At 41.1% G+C, this 23,810-nt stretch overlaps 2 protein-coding genes across 4 annotated transcripts in view; one reads left to right on the top strand and one right to left on the bottom strand.

The window, feature by feature from the left end:
* Positions 1–23,810, top strand: part of MCPH1 (microcephalin 1) — a 461,844-nt gene that overhangs the window by 216,071 nt on the left and 221,963 nt on the right. The window lies entirely within an intron of this gene.
* ANGPT2 (angiopoietin 2) overlaps positions 1–23,810 on the bottom strand; it is a 58,294-nt gene that overhangs the window by 13,434 nt on the left and 21,050 nt on the right. Inside the window, exons 2-4 of the mRNA XM_073589177.1 lie at positions 14,436–14,591; positions 8,939–9,060; positions 3,205–3,437 (exon numbers count right to left, since the gene is read on the bottom strand). Coding sequence (XP_073445278.1) covers positions 3,205–3,437; positions 8,939–9,060; positions 14,436–14,591 — 511 coding nt within the window. The remainder of the gene's footprint in view (positions 1–3,204; positions 3,438–8,938; positions 9,061–14,435; positions 14,592–23,810) is intronic.

Genomic DNA, 23,810 nt, shown 5'->3' with positions numbered 1-23,810 from the left:
ATGCATGTTTACGTGAGTATGGCGTGCACATGCAAAGTCATTTATTACATGCTTCAGTTAATGGGGTTGTAAAATGTAACATTAGCTGTTCTGCTGTTGTAGGCATGGATCCATTTATCACACTATAGAACAATACATAAAAAGGTATGGTCTTAACATAGATAAAACATTTATGGGCAAAGGAATGGCTGTCGTACAAAGTTTAACACATTTTAAAAAATGTTTAAGTTCAGTAGTTGGCTGTACAGATAAGATGGCCATGAGCTCAAATCGGCCAACAACTATCTCCTCTGAATCTAGTATAAATGTGCTTGCTCTGATCTGCTGAATATGTTTATTTTTCCTGGCAGATAACAGGATGCCATATGCCTCTGGCAGCGCATGTCTTCTATCTGAACAAAGGCTTAGTACATCTAAATTGAATATGCACAATACGTCTTCATGCTGTTTCTATAGACTTTTAGATTGTCAATCACGCCCAACTAATAGGAGAAATGGATTCACATCCCTTTTAGTGAAATGGTTTAAAGTGCATTTACACTGCACGATTAGCATGGACATGCATTCCTGCAAATGCTAGTATTACGGTAATCATGTAGTCTAAACAGGCTGCCTATTACCTGCTCATTCACTTGGTGAAATGGTCTTTTGCTTTACACAATAGATCATTGTATTCAGCTGCACATTTTCTTGTGTGAACAGGACTTGTGCTGCTGAGAACAATTGTAGCCTGTGCGCACTCAATGAAGTGTTAAGCGGGAGTCACACATAGCAATCTCGCTAGAGATATCGCTGCTGAGTCACAACTTTTGTGACGTAACAGCGATCTCACCAGCGAGATCGCTGTGTGTGACAGCGATCAGCGAGCGGCCCCCCTGCCGGTATCGCTGATCGCTGTAAGAAACCTCTGGACATTTTTTGGTCGCTGGTCTCCCGCTGGCCAGCACGCATCGCTGCGTGTGACAGGCGGGATACCAGCGATCAGCTGTAAAAAATAGAATTAAAATAAAAAATATTGTTATTCTCACCTTCCGACGTCCCGCGCAGCCTTCCTCTCTCCATGCTCCGGTCCCAGTAATCCTTTGCACGAATGACCGCGAGACTTCGCGCTCCCGCGAGACCGTGATGTCTCGTGATCATTCTCGCAAAGGATTACTGGGACCGCAGCGTGGAGAGAGGCAGGATGGCTGCGCGGGACGTCGGAAGGTGAGAATAACAATATATTTTTATTTTAATTCTATTTTTTACAGGGATGACAAGCGATGCCGGGCGCTCGGCATCGCTGTGCTGATCGCTGGTGAAGCTGTCTGTGTGACAGCTCACCAGCGATCACATAGCGACTTACCAGCGATCCTGACACCTTGATATCGGTGTCGTGTTCGCTGGTAAGTCGCTATGTGTGACTCCAGCTTTACAGATTAAAAGCATATCTGAAGCATGGTTGGCACAGGTATATGGGCGAACAGCAAATATGACAGTGGTCACTAAATGCTGCGTATCGCACAGTGTAAATAGATATTTAAGGTCGTTAAATTGGAGTGCCAGAGTACAGGAGGTCAGCAATGCCCGAGAGCTTCATCCAACTAGGTTACAGGTGATGTGCTGCCATTCTTCATTGCTCCGGCAGTTCAATAACCGTAAAGGACACAGAAACTGCGGAGTGAGAACTCACTGAGCTAAGCTGCAGTTATCATCATATGTATGGGAATTAGCTTTTTCCCCCTCTTATGTGGCCTTGTTTTGGTTGCTCAGTGTCAGAGGAGAAAAAGCAATTCCCCAAAGAGAAGTTATGTGGTACATGCCCAGTTGGTTGAAGAGAAACTTTGCATCTTTAGTGCTAGAGGGCATAATTTTCAAACAGAAGAAAATCTATCCCAGAATCTGTGCAGCAGCATCAATTTGAGGAGATTCTCGAGTTTAAAATAGAATTCAGATAAATGCCCTAGCAGCTCTGCTTTGCTGGCAGACACCCATCGATCATGTGATCAAAAGGGACAAATAGAAGCATTGGCATCGCTGATACTCTAATTAAGTGTTATGTATATAACAAAGGTTTATTACCTCTTCTGTCTTCACCTTAAAGTCCCAGGCAAAGACAACACCTGCTCCTGCTACATTGTATGAGCATTAAAAGTTGCAACCTAACAATATGATGCTGGAAACTTGCACCACCCACCATCAGAAGACAATGGGTAGTTGAGACATGGTTAAAAATTTAGGTGTTAGTAAATGATGGATTCACACAGTTGTTCCATTGAGAGTCTGACGCATTCTTGGTAAATAACTTGTTAAAGGAGAGCTTGCAGCAGAATTTCTGTTTGTCTCTGTCTACCCTCTTCCCTTTCCATAGAATCTTATAAGCAGTAACTGTCATCTTTTATCTCAATAATATAAAAATGTGTAGTCACTGAAGACAGATCTTACAGATTTTATCCATCAATTGACAGTGAACAGTCAGACCAGGACGAGAAAGAAGCAGTTCTCTCTGATAAGAAACAGTATATTACAAGGTTGCTTATTTTCACGTGTAATATTGATTTATGAAATAAGAATTAAAACCTCTGTTAAGCTTAAATAATGATGGGAAAAATCTACTTTTAACACAACTTTCCCTTTAAAAAGAACTTTTTATTGGTTAAAATATTAATTCTTGATACAGGAAAGATGTATATCTTTGTACCGTGTTAGCCAGTAGGCTAATACGGCTAATTCTTGACAATAATTTACATATTCCGATCTATATATGCCTTTTTTTTCTAGTTTAGAAATGTATATCAGGAAACCGTATCTAATCTTAAATGATATCTGAAATCTATTTAGATACATTATTAATTTGATATGTATTTAGTCTTGGACAATCTTTAGATTTTTTTCTGTAGGTTAGTTAATAAATGTCTATTCACTTGGGGCCCTACAATTAGGACCTTCACCAATCACTGGAATGAGGTCCTGATCATTTGTTTCTCCTCATTGTAGTCCTACTTTAATGGAGCTACATGGTCATACATGGTGAAGCCACTTTAGGTATGACTGCAGTAAGGATAAGCAAAGGATCAGGATCCCCATCATGGTGATCGATGGAGGGTCCATCATTAGTTAGGTGATAAATGCCTTTCTTGACCAAAACCCTTTTAAAAATCTTCAAAATGTCTTAAAGTATAAAAACTTGTCATGCCTTGTATTTCCTGGGTGTGTGAATCATACCTGGTTGAGGTGCCATCCGTGTTAACAAATTGTGAACTGTCACCATCAAGTCATGCTGCTGTTTTTGAAGTAGGGAATTATTTGCTGATGCTGTGATGAGCTGCTTTTCTAGATCTTCAATTATCGAGTTTTGCTTCAGCACCAAGACTTGAAGTTTATCTTTTTCTTCTTTCATTGATTGCAGTTGTTGAGAATGCTTATCTTCCATGCTTAGAACTTTCTTCTCTAAATAGCTGGGGAAAAAAACAATATTATCCACCACCATTAAAGCTGACAGGGTATTGTACCCCTTCTCAATTGCTATATTCCCCCATATAAAACAACCGCCTAGCTCTGGGTCTGCCTAGGTTCCTAGGACGTTGTTACATCAGGTGATCCCTGCAGTCAATCAGTGGCTGTTTTGCTCTTACTTCATTCGGGCAAAACTAATACCCTGAAAAAATGAGAGCTGCTGCTCTCATTACCTCTGGTGGTCAGTGACATCTGAAGGAAGTGTGAGTGGAGCAGCCACTGATTGGCTGTGCTGCAGGGCTCACATGCTGCAACGACTTCCTGGAAGACTGGCACCTACGCCGATGGAATGGCACTGTCACCGAAAGTGAGTATAGGCTGTATTTACTTTATACTGGGGGATTATAGTTACTGAGAAGGGGCTGTCCGAGTAGTGGACAACCTCTTTGAGGACCTGGAGATTTTTCATTTTTGCATTTTAGTTTTGACCTTGCCATTTCTACTTTTATTTTTTCCATCGACATAGTCTTATGAGGACTTGTTTTTCTTGAGGCAAGTTCCAATTTTGAATGACATAATCCATTTTACCTTACATTAAAACATGATTCTCCAGGTCAGTATGATTTTGATAATACCATATTAGCAATTTATTTGTTTTTTGTTAAAGTGTAAAAAATTAAGAAGTTATCAAAAAAAGTTTATTCATGGAACTGTATGAACAGTTTCCATGGAGTAGGTAAAGAAAAACTAAGTTCTCATCTTTCCCTGTTTTCTGGGATAGAACTTAGGTCATGTATCTACAAGAACAGCACACAAGTGGTAACCCATATGCCTAATATAATAGAACTTTGCTGAAGGCATGCCTTGCATTTTGAGTACTTCTTCATTGATGTTTAATTCTATAAAAATATTTACACTGAAATGTTGAAACTGGCTGCTGAAAATAAAGTTTGCACCCCTGACTTAAGCAACATTTGGATCAAATGAAACCTTTATAATTTAGTCCACACCTTTTATGGCTATCAGATGAATAGTAATTTGGCTGATAATTCAGCCTGACAGTTATTTATTTATTTATTTTTAAAGCCTGAGATTCAGCCGGAAGTGATCTCGCCTGACTCCCATACACAGGTGCTATTGCTTTGCCTAGTGCTTCTGTGTTCTCTATGAAAGAGCTGCTGCCAGGCGTCTCTAAATAAGAACAACGGGATCCTTAACTTCTCCAAAAATCCTATAGGGTGGGATCCTTAACTCATCTGAAAATCATCTGGGGAGGGATCCGTAACTCCTCCAAAAATCATCTGTGGCGGGATCCATAATACCTCTGAAAATCTGGGGCGCCAATACCTTATATCGTTAGTCTAATGTGTGTGGGGGATTGGTTTAGTTATTGATCAAAAGGCAGCACATCTACATGGCTTAAATAACTTTATTTGTATTGGTTCTTGTATGTATTGGACATTTAAGATTAAGATTAGACCTGGCGTAATAGTAATTTGTTGTGTCATGCCCAAATCCCAGTGGGAAGGCTATTGATTGATGTTACTTAAGCCATGTTGTCTTGCACACTCTAGTATTTTATTCTTCAAGCATTAGAAAGGCGACAGGAGCCATGTCAGTTGTCTGTTCAGTCCACATTAGGTATTTATTACTTTCTATTTATAACAGATGGAGCTACTGGAATGTTAAAAATGTTCACTAACCTAATACATATGGCAACCTAGATAACATGGTTTAACCCTGGCATTGTAAGGCCCTTTTACAAGCTAATGGTGATTAAAGTCTGTTTTGTTATCACATCTTTATTGTCAAGTTGTATTTATTTCAGATGTGGGTTTGTACCATTCGCTGGTATGCAGTAATGACAAATAGGGGTTACTAGAAAGACCGAGCTTCTGATTCTTGGAATCCCGGTACAGAAAGTTAAACCGGTTTGTTTTAGCTTTTACTGGGAGTCTAAAGAAGATTTTAAAAAAGATAAAGAAAATTCAATAAACGGAAGATTTTTGTTGAAAAGTAGTCATAATCCACGTGGGAACCCAGCCCAATGTAGATGTGTACAACTATGAGAAGTGGACCGACTGCAAGTGATAACAGATTAAAAAAACATCATTCAGTCAGCCAGCTAGGATGAAATGCAAAGACTAATAGTTGGCATAAGCGAATATTAAATGAAAATGTATTTTATTTTTATTATTTTTCTTTTAAGAGGGAGGGATTTTTGAGGGGTCAGAATGGAAAAAAATTAATTTATACTCCATTGATTTCCCATCAATGATTCTTCCTGGGTTCTCCTGGTCTCTACCTTCTAGTCCCCCTCGACAAACCAAAAATAATTACTACAGCCAAACACTGAGCAGTGTTGAAAAAAAAGATTCACAGGGCCCTGGTCCAGCAGCCACATTGGTAGTCTGTGACCTATAAACCAGAGTTCTGCTAACCTCCTCCTACTTCTACTACTACATTCTTGTCACTTCTGACTAGTAGGCTAAGCACAATGTCATTTATCCATCGATTCACAACAGTAATGTCAAGCCAGGCTTACTAATCAAAAGACTTGCTGAGAAAGGAATAAGAGGAAAAGGTTCTGAGGGCTCTGGCCTAGTGGCCCCAGACAAGCAATGTGACTGCTGGAGCAAGGTCTTACAAATCTTTTGGGTCAATTGTACTGGGCATTCATTTCTTGTTTGGAGAGAGACCAGAAACAAAACAAGCCAGAAACCTCTGAAGTATCTGCAGAGGGGAAAGGTGAGGTGTGAATATCAATATATTTTTTTTTTATAAATAATGTAATAGTAATAAACTGTAATGAAAAAAGATGTGCAAATATGTAACAATGTAGTAATACTGCACATCTGAAAAATTCTGTTCTGTGGTGCTTTCAACCAAACAAAAATGATGTAGCATTACCCCAAGGGCTATTCAGCAAATCAATGTTTAATGTCTGTCTGGTATTCTCGTGTACCCTACTGTCTGCACACTGGTCCTATAATTATATTATGATAGTAATTTTACTTTTTAATGTTTTTATGTGCATACATGCAGAATAAAATAAAAAAGCACTATACATCACTAAATGTTGATTTGTGGCCGACAATTGTCCATAGAAGGCAAAGATCCGTAATATTCATGTTCATAAGGTTAGTTTCACATTAGTGTTTGGAGGCGCAGCGGACACTCGCCGTGAAGCTCCGCCCCCTGCCGTGCCTGTTCTGGTCAGCTCCGCCTATGGGCGCATGATGCTGCATGCGACCTGCGTACCTTATCTTTAGCATTGGGTACGCAGGCCGTGTGCAGGTATGCTTTTGCTGCAGCATGCGTCCTTTTGACGGTGCGGTGATCGCATCAAAATGCAACACGTTACGTTTGGCGCAGGTCACCTCACCGTCAAAAGGACGCATGCGGCGGCAAAAGCATACCTGCGCAAGGCCTGCATACCCAATGCTAAAGATAGGGTACGCAGGTTGCATGCAGCGGCATGCGCCCATAGGCGGAGCCGACCGGAGGAGGCGTGGCAGGGACGGAGCTTCACGGCGGGCGTCCGCTGCGCCTCCAAGCACTAATGTGAAACCAGCCTAACACAGATTCAAAAATGGCATGCAGTTTAGATCTGATGTGACAATGGAGAATTTTATTTTTGATAATTTGAGAATACATAGAGGCAAACTGCACAAACACGATGTAATGTATAGTTATATATGGTGTAATGGCTAGTGATATACGGTATGTTTCTATCTACATGTGCAGAGAATAGTTGGGTCTTGTTTATTTTTCAATATAGTTCATTCTGACTGCATAAATACACGTATTCCAGGCACAGGATGGGATGTTATAGACAGAAAGAGAATAATATGTCACTGTGTCTGTGGAAATGCTTTTTATCTCCGTCCTGAGGAAGAACCCCTGAACTCTGGCACAATTGCTGTTTTATGAAAACAGATGGTATTTCCTCTATTGATCACTGGGGAAATGAGCATGATCACCGTAATAATCACCTTGTAAAAAACATTGTCTATGGCTTTTGGACACCGGCACTGCACAATGAATAGACTTGTGTTACCCAATACTACTGCACTGTGTTCAAAACAACTCTGGCCAAGTCCTGCAGCTTGTCAGGAAAGTACCAACTAGTGAAACATTTTCATGGTTACTTTCATATCTGGGCTCTAGAACTTTATTCTTTTTAAGTTTCACAAATTAACAAGATAATTAAATTGTAAAGCAATTTACTTTGAGTCATATCAGATTGTAAAATGCTTTTCTGAAAATTATTTCTACTTTCAGACATATTCTAAAATATTTAGTTTCCAAAATCATAATGAATAATATATCCTTGTGCACAATAAGAACATATTTCTATGATATGTTGTGTTCAAGTTCATTGCTTATGATGTATATACGGTAGATATCTACAACCCCTAAAGAAGATTACTTTGTTTCTCTTTTAACTTGTTAAACTAATCACTTTTCTAATATACTTCAGTTAAAAATTTCCAGCAATTCTCTCTCTACTCTTTTTTTTTGTATGTGTGTGCGTATATACAGTGTATGTGTGTGTGTATGTATATATAGATATATATAACTTTTGATGACCTGCCTTTTGAGTATCTCCAGTGCATGCTGGGAATCTTAAAAAGGACATCATCATAGGGCCAAGGTTGCAGTCGCTGCCACAGCTGCTGCCCCCACCCTTAAGCGAAGTTGCATTGGTGATGTCCATTTCAGGCACTAGACACTGCTCTACTGACCATGCGTCGCTCGTCGATTGCATTGCATGCTCAGAAGACGCTCAATGCTCTAGTTTGTTTGGAATGTGCACTGACATTGTGGCTCCTCCCTTTAATGTCAAATGATTAACCGGCAAGAGAGCACACTGTCAGTGCGTATTAAAAAGGAGAGAACATGTAAGCAGGGAAAACTGAAACCAGCCCCTGTATTTGACACCACCGCCTTAATACTGCAAAGATCATTTATTTTTGTTTTGAGGGCTCGTCTGGTTTCTGTTCTCCCTGCTTGCCAAGTTCTCTCCTTTTCAATGTGCACTGACAGTGCTCTTTTTCCGGCTTTAGACCAGGTGAGAGTACACATTCAAAGGAATATAACACAGAGAGCACATACTGAGCAAGCATTGTAATTAACACGGCCATGCTCAGTAGAATAGGGATAAGCCCAGCCCCTGAAACAGACATCACTGATGACGCTATATTTCATGGTGGGGACAGCAGCTGCTGCAGTGAACATGGCCCCGGCCCTGATTTATATCATGTGTGAGAAACCGCAGTGTATGCAAGATTACTCAAACAAAATGTCATTGCAAGTAAAAAAAAAAAAAAAAAAAAAATTATAGGAATTTAGAGTTGAGTGGGAATCATAAAAAATCTTTCAAGTACCGTAAATTAGAAAAGTTGTTAGATTAAATATATAAATGTTTATGAAATTCAACTTTGATTTCGGACGACCCATTTAAGTTGTTGTGTAGATAAAAATAAGTCCAATGCTTTACCTGTTCTTGTCTTGTAGTTTGTTTATTTCAGTGGTTTGATCTGTTATTTGCTTTTCCAGTTTGTTAGTTGAAAATGAGTTTTCCAGAAGCTGAAGTTCAAGACGGCTTGTTTGATTAAACACCTGTTAAAATAAATCAAACTGGGTGGTGAATATTATATCATGTTGCTGATGCAATTATAGGCTCATATTCTTAAACTGCCACGGTTGCATTTGCTAAACTAGTGGTCATCAACCTCCAGCCGATGCGGTATTACGTCTATTGCCGACTCTTGCATCGTGTGTACTTGGAGCAATTATTAATAATAATAATAATAATAATAATAATGGGCACAGATCTTTTTTTTTATCATCATGCTTAATCTTTCATTTTTCTGCCATGTCTTTATCTTGTGGCCTCATTATTTTTTTCTAATTGTGGTTAGAATCTGGAATAGCTGATTTCCCAGACAAGAAGCGCGAGCTTGTATGCTATATTGCTTGTAAGCGCTGGCCGGACTTCTTGATTTAGTGCTCCTGCGCTATGGAGAATGCACAGTTTAGGCTGGCGGCTCAGCCAATGCCGCTGGCTTGAACATCATTCATCATCAGTGCGCCACCCCCTTTACGCAGTAAGCTGGGAGACAGAGGCGATGCATGCCTGAAAAGTGAAAGTGAGTTTACGACTTTAATGATCAAACCAACTTGGCACCAAAGATGACCCCCCAATAACCTTCAAAAAAAGAAAGACTTAGCACTGTGGACGCATGTGAAGCCACCACTAATTACGTAATATTTTGTGGATAATTCATCATTTTCAGTGGTTGGAAAACTTTATTGCTGATTTATTAAACTTATGTGAAAAGCACGGCATACCCGAGAAATGACTACGTTTTTATAAGAGAAATAGGTCAAGATTTTTGTCTTCTGCTTAGATCATTCTTAGGAATGTTATTTATTCCATTGATGAGAGCGTCTCGGAAGGAAAACGCTGCGACAGACGTTTGCACATTTTGCATCATCATGCTACATGCTGTTCAGACAATACTATTTGTGTAATTGTTACATTTTCTGCTTTTATCTGGAGCCTGTGTCTGTTGACAGGAAGGCCTCATTACTCATATCCGTCTTGCTAAATTTTAACTTGAGGATAAGATTTCACATTTTCAGATTCCTTGGAAAAAGAAAGCTCTTAACTATGATCCCGATACATTTTCCAAAGGCAAACAAAAAAAGCAGATTCATTTTATGAGTGCAATTTTGTGTTTTTAGCAACATGCTCTGTTCACATTTAAAAGGAATGTGTCACTTTTTTATTTAAGTTTAATTCATGTGAACCAGATTTCTGGTGTAAACATCTTGAAATGTTGCTAAAAGTTTTGCGATTTTTGCTATTTTTACACCAGTCCTGGTCACCTACGCCACTGTTGGCAGAGCTGAGACAAGGAGTTGCAAAGCCAGACTGGCAAATTCATCGAAATTTACACCATTTTGATGGCGTAACTTGAGCAAAAAATTGATTCCTGTCCCTGACAGACATAACCGTTTTGGAAGAGGCACACAGTAGTTGTAAATTGCAGCCAATTCATGGAGTTCTATGCTCCTCCTAATAAATTAGGTTCAGCTTATTGCATAAATCCCATCATTAAGACTTGGGTGCAAAACACCAGTCTTAAACAACTGGGCCCTAATGTGTTTGTTTTTTATTTATTTTTTTGTTACTCTCCTCTTCTTTCGTTGTGGGGTACCATGTGTATATCGGTCATGATCCATGCGGGATCAGGACAGAAAAAGCACAGGTAACCTTTTTTTTTCTCAAGCTGTGCTTAGAGATGTTTTTGCCCCCGGTGGCCATTTGCATTATTGCACTGTGGTGTCGTTTGTTCTAAGTTTGCCCCGGTGGTGGTGAGCGTCATTGCACTCTGTTTCTTTAGTTAAGTGCACATTTATAATGCAGGTGTGATTGCTGGCTCTGCTATAAAAGAGTCACAGGTGTTGCAATCAGCGTTGGTGATAGTATTCATTTCAACCATCCTTGGTGGAGGAAGGAGCTGGAGAACGTTCCTTGCAGCACTGTCTTAGCCCTGGTGTGGAAGGAGTTATAGGGGATTTCCTTGTAGCTCTGACAGCTTGGTGGCAGCATTTCAGGAGGAGAGCTGCATTCTGGCGGTGGACTCTGTTGCCAGGAGCAAGTGCAACGGAGTAAAGCTAAGTGGTTTTCCCTGTTTGTGTTTTCCCTTCGTGTGTATTAGTACAGCGGTGGGGCGAGTGCATGCACCACCCAGCTCCCTAGCAAGGGATAGGTGTAGGGAGTGCTAGGGCGACAGGTATCCTGAGCGGTGCCCGGTGCGGAACCGGCATTGGGAACGTTAGGAGCGTTAGGGACACTGACTCAGGGAAGTGCAGGAGGTCTCCACGTCCCCTTTACCTATTGCAGGGCCCACTGTTGTAACTATTTTCCCTCCCCCGCGTCTTGTTTATAGTTACCGGCCTGCGGGTCGCGTCACACAGGGCGGGTCCACGTGACAATATCCTTCTATGTGATATGTCAGTGATCGACACTTTCACAAAGCAAATACCGCATAAAAAGGACATGGAGGAGTAAAGACAGACTCCAACCATATCTTCTATGCTGTGGTTGTACTCGTTCTTCACTGTGTAAGCTCTTTGGCGTGCACAGTTTAAAGCCTATATTTAAAGGGAACCTGTCACCTGTTTTTTCCCATATTAAGTAGTGCCAGCACCTGTATGCCCTCATATATAAAATGCTGTATGTATGTACCCAATTTGCTCTCCATAAAACAAAAAAGACCACTTCTTATACTCGCCTACCCGGAGATACGGTGCCTCCTCTCTTCTTGTGGATGGCGCATTCTATGTCATTCGCATGGTATCCTCATCATCGTGCTCCTGCACAAGCGCACTTCTCGGTCCTGCCGAAGGCAGAGCAAAGTACTGTATTGCCCATGCGCGGTGGAAGGCCAAACAGCGTTGGTGCATGCACATTACAATACTTTGCTTTGCCTCAGCAGGGTAGAGAAGTGCATCTGCACAGGAGCACGATGCCTAGGACACTCGGTTAATGATGTAAAACGTGTTGTACACTTGAAGCAAAAAGAGGAGGCGTTGGATCAAGAACAACACCAATCTTACTGGCCTGCCCCGTAGGGGAGTATAAAAAAAGGTCTTTTTTGTTTTATGGAGGGCACATTGGCTACATATAAACTGTATTCTAAAATTCTGTATGTGAGGGCATACGTGTTCTAGCCCTACTTTATATGGGAAAACCTGGTGACCGGTTCCCTTTACCTACAGGTGAAACCCAGCGCCATGACTGTGGACTGTGTTGATGATGCGCTGGGCTCCACTGTTCACACAAACTGCAGCGTTTAAGACCTCTTACCGGGAGTAGTTTTAACAGTGCCGGCTTCTGGCAACACAAGTCTTAGCCAGTGCAGATTTGTTTCTAAAAGGGTCACAGTGAAGTATATTGGTGCTGCTCATCACATGATTTCTCCACCATTGCAGCACTTTTTATAGATCCCTTACAGGCACTTCCTTCTCACAAGCTCCATTGTGCAGTTCCACCATTTATATCCGCACGGGAGAGCCACATGTGTACATCACAGTGCAGTCATTAACAAAAGGGAGCTTAACTCTGATTCCAGAGGCTATCCTCCTCTCTTATTTTGCTCACAAATAGAAGGGGATGCTGCAAGTGACTTTACAGTAGAGGAAGAGTTCTTGCCCACCTTTATAGCAATCATAATGCTAGTTTGCTTTACTATTTGCTTTTTTAGACAAATGTGAACAGTTGTTCTTTATAGTGCAGGTGTCCCCAAACTGTGGCTCACTCAAACATGTGTGGTTCGTGGTTGTCTACCAGCTTGGTGTATTTAGTGCCAGGTTTGGAAAACAGTTATGAAGAGCATGTCTCCAGATGGGGACTTTTTGTGTAGCCCCTCACAGAAGAACTCAGCTGGATGCACATATACTGACCTTGAAGTTGGAGATACAAATTAAATAAATGCTAAGCTGGACATAGGAAGATGCTGGATGCGATAGCGTGGTGGTAGGGCTTCATGCAAGACTACTGAATGAGGGTGTGGTGGACTCCACTGGATGCAAGTATAGGCCTTGGTGTGATTTCTGCTGGGAAGCTTTGGTTATCAATATACCAATAATGGGGAGACGGGAACTGGATGTCACTACTTGGTTGGAGAGGTTGAATCTTGGCTGTGACTAGCGACCCGCTCTGAACTGTATGTGGGTTTCAAGGTAAGAAAGGCTTGGAATTTCTGCTCTAGTTTCTAACAGTGGGAAGACTGAAAAAAAAAATACATTTTTTTACTATATAAAAATATAAAAACCTTTAGAATGTAATTGATAATTTTAAACACATTTCTTTTAAGATTGGTATAGTCGTTATTAAATACATATTATTGGATTTATGAAGTGGAGCTACACTGTACCAGTAAACAAGACTATTCAATGAACTGTTGATTGGAGTCTGTATCTTTCTATCTTCAGGGTAGCACTATCCATGTCTTTTTATTAATCCCCAAGAAAGCAATAATTTGACAAGTGAACTGCTTTGATTATACTGGAAGTAATGGCTTATGTTATCAGTAATCTGAAAACCACTGCTGTCAATTTTGGGACATGATGTATGACCAGCCCTTGACACCGTTACCCTTTCTTGGAAAAAAAAGGAAACATTTAGCAATAGTTTATAATTAGGACATTATTGAGTAACTTATAGACAGGAAATTGCCTACCTTAGAGCAGCCAGCCTATTGCTTGCATTGTTATTTTTTCACTACAAGTTTGAAAACCAAGCACCCATTTACACTGACCGGTAATCGGGAAAGGTCTTAATAGGCTGACAAACACCTTGCTTATAACTGATTGTCATGTGAAAACAGGACATGTGCTGCCGGGATATGTGATATTCTGTGCTCACAGAATGCATGGAAGTGCGCTATGACAGTTACAGGCCAAACCGGGTATTAAACGACCGCCAGTCGGCTTACCTGTAGCCACGGTCGGCCACTGTAAATGAGGTCTGTGACTAAGAAATTGTTACATAGAAAAAAACCGATACTATCTAGATTAAAGTATACAGCTATCTTTTAGTTTTGGGAGTGCTTTAATTATGTGTTCCGGAGATAAATGACTGTGTCCATCTTGCCTTGTTCTAGTTTCTTGAATGATCATACAAAATGGGGGGCGGGGGGGGTTAAGACTGGGTGGTAATAGCAACTCTTGTGATTAAGGTGATTTATGGAGAACAGAAATGCTGTAGTCTGGCGAGCATGGAGGTTCAGCTCTGAACCAGAGATTAATGGAGCATTTTGCTGACCATGTTTCTTCCGGAGTGGGTTAATAGTACACACATTTTACATAAACATCACAGACTTTATGACTGCTACTAAGACAATATTCTCCTTTGTTAAGGTGCGGCACAGCCCTGTACTATTATGGCAGACTGCACTAAAGGTGGCTGTGTGGCCATTTACCTGGGCTTCGACGTTTGTTAGCTTCTTCGTCTGCTCTGCAGTTTGATTGAGCAGATTTGTCCCAATCTCCATCATCATAGCAGTGTGATTCTGCACTGCGTGGTTTTGCATCTCCACCATCTCTTTTTTCATGCTGTCTTGGATGTAGTTTTCGAGCTGCCAACGAGAAAAGACATGAAAGGTTTCTGGATGTACGACAGTGCTACCTACCAGTGACATCTTAGTACTTGTGCCTCACAAGGCACTCCTGCTCCAACATTCCATATTGTAAAAAGTCCACTTGTGTTTGGACACAGCAGAGCAGCTTAATAACCATACATCAAGTGATACCAGTTTTAGTTTTAAGCCAACCCAGAAGAATGCAATGATTAGGATGCCCTTACAAACATATCTATAGGACGTAACTTAGAAAGTGATGCATCTGCAGCAAATTTTGAGATGCGTTTGTTACCTGCATATTTGGATTTGTTCAGTATGGTCTTTAAAGGGAATCTGTCACCAGGTATAGAAGAACTATGTAGGGGTTGAGTCCCTGGTTCCAGTGATATATCACTTACTGTTCAGCTTGCTGCAGTTTTTAAACTATCACTATTTTATCTGTTTCAGATCTACCTGTTCTCTCAACACTGAGCCCTGTATAACTCTGCCCATACCACTGATTGACAGCTTACCGTGTCCACTGTGCATAGGCAGAAAGCTCCTAATCACTAGTGGGTGTGCGATTGGTAAACCTGCTGTCATCTAGTCCAATCTTCTAGTGATACTCTCCTGGTTATAAAAATAGCCCAGTAAGTGATGCATCCCTGGAATCAGCATCTCTTTATGTTATGCTGCTCTCAAATTGGGTAGCAAAAATGGATGACAGATTCCCTTGTAAATAAGGCTAATTTCACAGGTTTGCCATTAGAAAATTACCATCAATCATTGCTAACTGTGATGGGGAAGGATCAAGACCTGTTTTTTGGTGGGTTAATGGAGGTCATCTTCGTTAAAGATTTATAGCTTCTATGCCAGAATCTTAAGGACAGAAGAAAGGCAGACATTTATAGTGTCTTTCCGCAGTGATAAAGTCTTTGAATTGAGTATTAATGTACAGTAGCCGGCCTGTTACAGTAGCAGTACATAGCCTGTTAGTTGTTACTTGCCAGTCGTTGGCCATAGGTCATCAGAATGTCTCGTACTGTACATGTTGCATCTGTTCTGTTACTAGTTCTTGTCTGAAGAAGTGCTTGTGTGAGAACTTGTAGACCATCATCTGCTAGCTGAGCAATACAGGGGATTGGAGTGTTGATGCTGTTATGACCGATCTTGCAGAACGTTGCATTATATTTTCCTTAGCTTTGCACCGTTTTCTCTTTGAACTCAGAGGACACCTTTCCCCGAAGAGATAGCATTTTACTTCTGCATATCGCTTTTTTTTAATCTTTAAAGAACTGAATCCTGAAATTAATTTAGATTTGTAGTGTCTTCACAACATACAGTACAATTATATCTTTTTTCTTTTTTTTACCAAATCTCATCTGCTCCAAAATTGACCTGTGGGTACAGATTTTAATTCTGCAGCACGTCAATTTCTGCTGTTGATTTTCACTCTTTGCTAGGCAATATCTGACACAAGAATCTACAACAATTTAGCGTGTCCCTGATTTTGCCTTGGATCGTTCAAAGAATTTTTTTCTCCCAATTTTATTCACTTTTGGGCATAGTGTAAGGGTTGAAAATTGACATAGCCATGTGTTCATCCTGCCACCAACGCACTGTGGAAGATTGGCCTAGCCATCTATTCGTCCTGCCACCAACACAGTGTCGAAAATTGACCTAGCCATGTATTCATCCTGCCACTAACGCACTGTTGAAAATTGACCTAGCCATGTGTTCATCCTGCCACCAACGCACTGTGGAAAATTGACCTAGCCATGTATTCATCCTGCCACCAACACACTGTTGAAAATTGACCTAGCCATGTGTTCATCCTGCCACCAACGCACTGTGGAAAATTGACCTAGCCCAAATATTCATCTTTCCACCAACGCATTGTCGAAAATTGACCTAGTCATGTGTTCATCCAGCCACCAACGCACTGTCGAAAATTGACCTAGTCATGTGTTCATCCTGCCACCAGCGCTCTGTCGAAAATTGACCTAGCCACGTGTTCATCCTGCCACCAACGCACTGTCAAAAATTGACCTAGCCATGTGTTCATTCTGCCACCAACTCACTGTTGAAAATTGACCTAGCTATGTGTTCATCCTGCCAACAACGCACTGTCGAAAATTGACCTAGCCATGTGTTCATCCTGCCACCAACACACTGTGAAAATTGACCTAGCCCATGTATTCATCTTTCCACCAACGCCTTGTCAAAAATTTACATAGTCATGTGTTCATCCAGCCACCAACGCACTGTCGAAAATTAACCTAGTCATGTGTTCATCCTGCCACCAACACTGTCGAAAATTGACCTAGCCACGTTTTCATCCTGCCACCAACGCACTGTCAAAAATTGACATAGCCACGTGTTCATCCTGCCACCAACTCACTGTTAAAAATTGACCTAGCCATGTGTTCATCCTGCCATCAACGCACTGTCGAAAATTGACCCAGCCATGTGTTCATCCTGCCACCAACGCACTGTGGAAAATTGATCTAGCCATGTGTTCATCCTGGAACCAATGCACTGTTGAAAATTGACCTAGCCATGTGTTCATCCTGCCACCAACGCACTGCACTAGTAGAATAAGTCGAGATTCTGATGAAATAAGCCCATGTTGACGTTATTTATCACCAGTTTAGAAATGGCCCAGAATATTTTAACGATCTGGAATAAATGAATGCCAGGCATTTGACATGCTGTCTAATTTCAAACATGTGTAATATTGAAGACCTGAAATATATACTGTTGGTGTTATGCAAACAAACAGGAGTGATTGAAATTATTATTCTGTTAGGGTATTCTAACCGCATATTATTATTCCATGGTAATGCACATCTTGCAACTTGTCAACTAAATTGACTATAAACTTTGAATTCTGCGATGAGAGTTGACTGACACGGGAGAGTTATACAGAAAATTACAGAGAGGCTGGGGAGTATTTAGTTCTGGGTCAGGGTTCAGGATTCATTACTATTTTTCTATGTGGAGCCCTTAGACTGCTTATACCAATGCAGGTAACTAGCAGAAAGAGTAACCCGAGAAGAATTCTAAAGTATCAACATACGTTCCTATTTATTAATATATGTAGTGCACAGCAGGTACATGGGCATAAATGCCAAATTTTCTCTTTCGAAAGCCATTTGTCATCTGTTCTTTTAAGAATGTGTACATTTTATGGCCCACTGGAGATATTTGGACTTGACAATGTTATGTTTGCATCATGTGCCACCTGTCATTTCTACACAAAAAGTGACGTGAAAAGATTAATGAGAAGGTAAGAATATCGTGGGGGTATTCACATTTTTAAGAGTTTTTTTTAATAACTCAGTGCTTTCAATGACTTTGAATGATTCTGAATATATTGTGGCTTGTTTTTTAAGGATTTCAAGAGATTTTTCCATGCTGTTCGTTTTCTACCATAGTAGCTATTCTGATATTACTTTGTCATTTATTATCCACTTGATCTTATATAGTATTTGTTTTGAGGGTTGCAACTTATCCTCTGCAGCACGAGCCTAAACAAAAACATGCCAAACATCTTTTGATGCTTCAAGTGGTATCTCATGTTCATACATGTTCCATGAACCGGGCAGGATGTTCTATTCGGGTAGATATCTTGAAAAGCTACACTAGCACCATAACTTTCAACATTGGAAGCTTGTTGAAGAGGACTAATTAGCTCTCCTGATATGTCTGTTTTGGTAAGTACTCCCAATTAAAGAAGAATTCTGAAGCACATTTTCCTAGAACATTGCTTTGGATATTCCTAGTAGGAATATACTGTAGGAATAAATGGACAACTGGGTGTTATCAATTAGAGAGAGGGTGTCCCTGCACAGTTTAACATTGGCTATTTTGTGGCGACTTTGTAGGGAGATACCATTTTAATAAAGCAGAATGTTACCACTCAGATATCAATTCATACATTTCCATAAGGAATAACAAAAAAACTTAGTTTTAGGATCCCTTAGGGTTCTGTAATTTTATTATTTTCTTTGACTCCATTTTCCAAATAATTGTTACAAACAAGGGCTTACAGGGAGACAAACAGGGAAAACCTTCACATTGCAGAAAGCTGAAATTGGGACCTTTTTTAGTTTGTGTTTTTTTAAATTGACAATAGAGATACACATGGTACTTTTCTTGCCACCAACATGAAATTTTAGCAACTTTTTAACTAGAGTCTAATAAATGCCAAGTAAAAATGTAAGGATTCAAGGAAGTAGCTCATTTTGCTCCTTACAATATGGTTTTGTCTCTGCAATTATTCTAAGCATGTTTTGCACCTGTATTGAAAATTATTTAGCACGATGCACTTTGTCATTTATTGTCTTTGGATGTAGAGATAGCAAGCAATCTAAGCGAATATATATGTAGATAATTTTGCTGTGAGGAGCCATATAAGTTTTTTTACATAGCGCCATGAGCTATATAGGCATTTAAATAGAGCTGCATCTGAAAAAAACTTTTTTCCTTATTTATGTATCTATGCTTTATGAATATTATATTAGATACCAAATTTGGCTGATATATAAGTCTATAAGCACTGTTTGCAAAGAGATATACACTCACTGGCCACTTTATTAGGTACACCTGTCCAACTGTGTGTTAAGACTTAATTTCTAATCAGCCAATCACATGGCGGCAACTCAGTGCATTTAGGCATGTAGACATGGTCAAGACAATCTCCTGCAGTTCAAACCGAGCATCAGTATGGGGAAGAAAGGTGATTTGAGTGCCTTTGAACGTGGCATGATTGTTGGTGCCAGAAGGGCTGGTCTGAGTATTTCAGAAACTGCTGATCTACTGGGATTTTCACGCACAACCATCTCTAGGGTTTACAGAGAATGGTCCGAAAAAGAAAAAAAATCCAGTGAGCGGCAGTTCTGTGGCCGGAAATGCCTTGTTGATGCCAGAGGTCAGAGGAGAATGGGCAGACTGGTTCGAGCTGATAGAAAGGCAACAGTGACTCAAATTGCCACCCGTTACAACCAAGGTAGGCAGAAGAGCATCTCTGAACGCACAGTGCGTCGAACTTTGAGGCAGATGGGCTACAGCAGCAGAAGACCACACTGGGTACCACTCCTCTCAGCTAAGAACAGGCATCTGATGGCTACTTTCAGCAGGATAATGCGCCATGTCATAAAGCTCGATTCATCTCAGATTGGTTTCTTGAACATGACAATGAGTTCACTGTACTCAAATGGCCTCCTCAGTCACCAGATCTCAATCCAATAGAGCATCTTTGGGATGTGGTGGAACGGGAGATTCGCATCAGGGATGTGCAGCCGACAAATCTGCGCCAACTGTGTGATGCCATCATGTCAATATGGTCCAAAATCTCTGAGGAATGCTTCCAGCACCTTGTTGAATCTCTGCCACGAAGAATTGAGGCAGTTCTGAAGGCAAAAGGGGGTCCAACCCGTTACTAGCATGGTGTACCTAATAAAGTGGCCAGTGAGTGTATATTGAATTATATGACTAATTAACATATAAAAAAAGCTCTGTTCCATACATAAGGTAGCCTTTTCTGAGGAACCCTATTGTGATTTTTCTTTATATTCTCTGGATATTTATCCATTTTTGAATATGTTTATGGCGTGGGTATATTAATTCCTGTGTTCTCAGGTCCATATGTGTGTATCTATCCACTGAATCTTTTTTAAAAAATTTGTGTGTCAATATTTGTTAAATAAAAATCCTTGAATTTTTACTTGGCATATGCTTCAGTTCATTTGTAGGTAGTATGATATTTTGGAAGCGCCATTTGTAACTAGGTCATTTCTTTTTGGTTATAGAGTCTAATAAAGTTGTCAGCCATGAGTTTTCTTCTTAACATCTAGTAAGACCTTTTTCTAATGGTAGAGATACTAATGATAGGTTTGTTGTGAAAATGGTTGTTACAGCATCTGTTTATATTTTGTCTGTTGTCATCCGTTGGATCCATATTCTTGAGCAATTAGTTTAGCATGCTCAAGGGTCCACAGGAGTCTATAAAATAAATAATGTTAGACAAGTGATCAGAAGCCCTCTTGTATAAAGAATGGAAGGGATTATGAATAAAGCAGGCACAGATTTGTTAGATGTGTTACCTTTAACAAATGTTTGACCTTGGTTTACAGAAAGTATGTAATGAAGAATGAGAAGCATGTCAAAGTTCAAATGTCTAAAGTGATCTTTTATTTCACTGTCACGTACCACAAACAAACACTGTGTGCATGAAAAGTTGATCTTTGTGTAGTCATTTCAGGGCATCACAGATTTGGTACCCCACTGACAAAGAGAGAGTATCTACTGACAACATGTTCAAGAGTAGCACTCATGAGTACATATTGAAAAGGTTACTCTTTTTTGCCATTTATTTGGTCAATGATAAATCTAAATGCATGATTCTGTGGGCCTGTCAACTTTGTTAATAGGAACAGTCATACTTAAAAGGGGTATGCTCAAGTTATGTCTTGAGCAGCACATAGCTTTGAAGTCCCCTTTTTAGTTGCTAGGAGCGTAAGCTTTTCTCCTTGATTGACAGTTCTGGTCAGGAGCTTCTTCTACTGTAATGCCCCCGTCACACATAGCGATCTCGCTAGCTATCTCGCTAGCGAGATCACTGCTGAGTCACAAGTTTTGTGACGCAACAGCGATCTCACCAGCGAGATCGCTGTGTGACACTTGCCAGCGACCGGCCCCCCTGCCGGTTATCGCTGATCGTCCTGGAATGGCCAGGACATTTTTTTGATCGCTTGTCTCCCGCTGGCCAGAACGCATCGCTGCGTGTGACAGGCGGGAGACCAGCGATCAGCGAGCAGGAGCTGGTAACTAAGGTAAATATCAGGTTTCTAAGCGGCGCGCAGCTTTTAGAATCCCGATGTGTACCTTAGATACCAGCGCGCTGATGCAGGGAGCTGGTAACCAAGGTACACATCGGGTTTCTAAGTGCCGCGCGCCGCTTAGAAACCCGATGTGTACCTTGGTTACCAGCTCCCTGCACCAGCGCGCTGGTAACTATGGTACACAGTGGGTAACTAAGCGACGTGCGTCTCTTGTTACCTGCGTGTCGCTGGTGCTGATCGCTGGTGAAGCTGCCTGTTTGGCAGCTCACCATCGATCCTGTAGCGACACACCAGCGATCCTGACAAGGTCACATCATTGTCGGGATCGCTGGTGCGTCGCTATGTGTGACGGGGCCTAACACATTAACATGTTGAACGGGATGGAGGTGTCTTTCAATGCAGTAGGTTTTGGTCCTGATGAAGAGGTTGTGTCTCAAAATGCATTGACATTGTAAACCTGTGCATTAAACTTTCTTGAGTTTTAATCTGCATTGAGTCTTCATCAGCAGCGCATTGAATGACACCTCCATACCGTTCCATACTACTCTTGGTCTCTTCACAACCAGTGTCTTGCAGCAGCTCATATTGCGTGCCTATGAAATGTTGCCTCAGTGCAAACCTTACCAAATAAATGGATTCCTTATTCCTTTATTCTGCTATTATCAGATAAGACCCTATTGCGCTCTTCTGTTTCCCAGTCTTTTCATCCTTATACATTAACATGTTGTCATTGTCCTGAAGTGTAGACTGTTATCACTATATTTATATATAGAGAAAACATGCCCTTTAAACAAGCACATGGCTCAGGAAAGTAAGAGCAGTAATTGTGAGAACTGCTCTGTAAAATGCTAATGTGGGAGCTGGTGATTTTTGCAGGACTGATAGCAGATGAGGAGCTGAGAGGAAACAGGAGTGAGGTGAACAGCTAAGGCTAGTTTCACACTAGCGCTTTGGAGCGCAGCGACGGCCTGCGCACGGCCGCCGCTAAGCCCCGCCCCCTGCCACACCTCCGCCGGTAGCTCCGCCTACCGGCGCATGATGCTGCATGCGTCCTGCGTCCCCTATCTTTATCACTGGGGGCGCAGGCCGTGCGCAGTATGCGTTTGGCGGCGCATGCGCCTTTTTGACGGTGCGCCGGTGCAACCAAACTGCAGCAGGTTGCGTTTGGCGCAGGTCGGCGCACTGTCAAAAAGGCGCATGCACCGCCAAATGCATACTGCGAACGGCCTGCGCCCCCAGTGATAAAGATAGGGGACGCATGCAGCGTCATGCGCCGGTAGGCGGAGCTACCGGCGGAGGCACGGCAGGGGGCGGGGCTTAGCGGCGGCCGTGCGCAGGCCATCGCTGCGCTCCAAAGCGCTAGTGTGAAACTAGCCTAACCGGCTCTATAGAAATCATTCGGCTAAAAAGAGCTGAATGGGATCTTCAGAGTTAACTTGTCAGCATGGATATAGTATTGTAAATACATTTTATAATCTCTATGCAGTTATCAGTTTCTCTAATCTGGAAAGTATAATAAGAGTTATAACTTTTACACAGGGCTGTGGAGTCGGAGTCGTGGAGTCGGAGTCGGTGCTCATTTTGGTGGAGTCGGAGTTGGAGTCGGTATAAAATGGACCGACTCCGACTCCTAAAATATATAATAAATTGGGTACAGTAATTCAATGCAGGATGTGCTGAATATTTTTTCATTGGAGTTTGGGAAAGTTATGAAATGTCCTATAAATGGCTGTTCTATTCCTGATCTAAGGCTACATTCACACACAGCGTTTTTCCTGTGTTTTTTGAGGATACGTTTTTCAGCTGCAAAAGCTGATCATCTTTTTAAAAAAACCGCATCACCTGAAAGGTTTTTGAGCTAATAGATAATGTTTTCAATAGCAAAAGCAGATTAGAAATCTGCTCTATCTATCCATATCTGTCTATCCATATCGTATCTGTACCAAAAAGAATGAAAACCGGGTAGTACACCAATATATATTCTGTTCTATCTAAATATCTTGATTATTGGATCATAAAAATGATTAAATGTCTGAGGTTCACATTGTACTACAATAAATTTTTCACTTAAATATAAGCAATATGTGTGGGAGTCGGAGTTGGAGTCGGAGTCGGTGTAAGGGAAATTGAGGAGTCGGAGTCACAGGTTTGGCTTACCGACTCCACAGCCCTGCTTTTACAACATACTCCAGAGCTGACAAACAAAAGTATCACCAGTGCTTTAAGGGAAATTGCCATCAGAAAATGACCTATTGATTTAAGCCTTTCATGCAATATCATGTACATGATCGCATATTGAGAAGGCTCAGGAGTATTTATGCTCTCCTCATGCTGAAGATACCTCCTATATTAAATAGCCAGCATCTGTTGTCATCTACCCCTTCATGAAGAA

This window comes from Dendrobates tinctorius, unplaced genomic scaffold (genome assembly GCF_039654945.1).
Source record: "Dendrobates tinctorius isolate UK_male_01 unplaced genomic scaffold, ASM3965494v1 ptg000107l, whole genome shotgun sequence".
In the NCBI taxonomy this organism is placed as follows: domain Eukaryota; kingdom Metazoa; phylum Chordata; class Amphibia; order Anura; family Dendrobatidae; genus Dendrobates; species Dendrobates tinctorius.
Note: the sequence above shows the minus strand (reverse complement) of the source record. Positions and strands in the feature narration are given on the sequence as shown.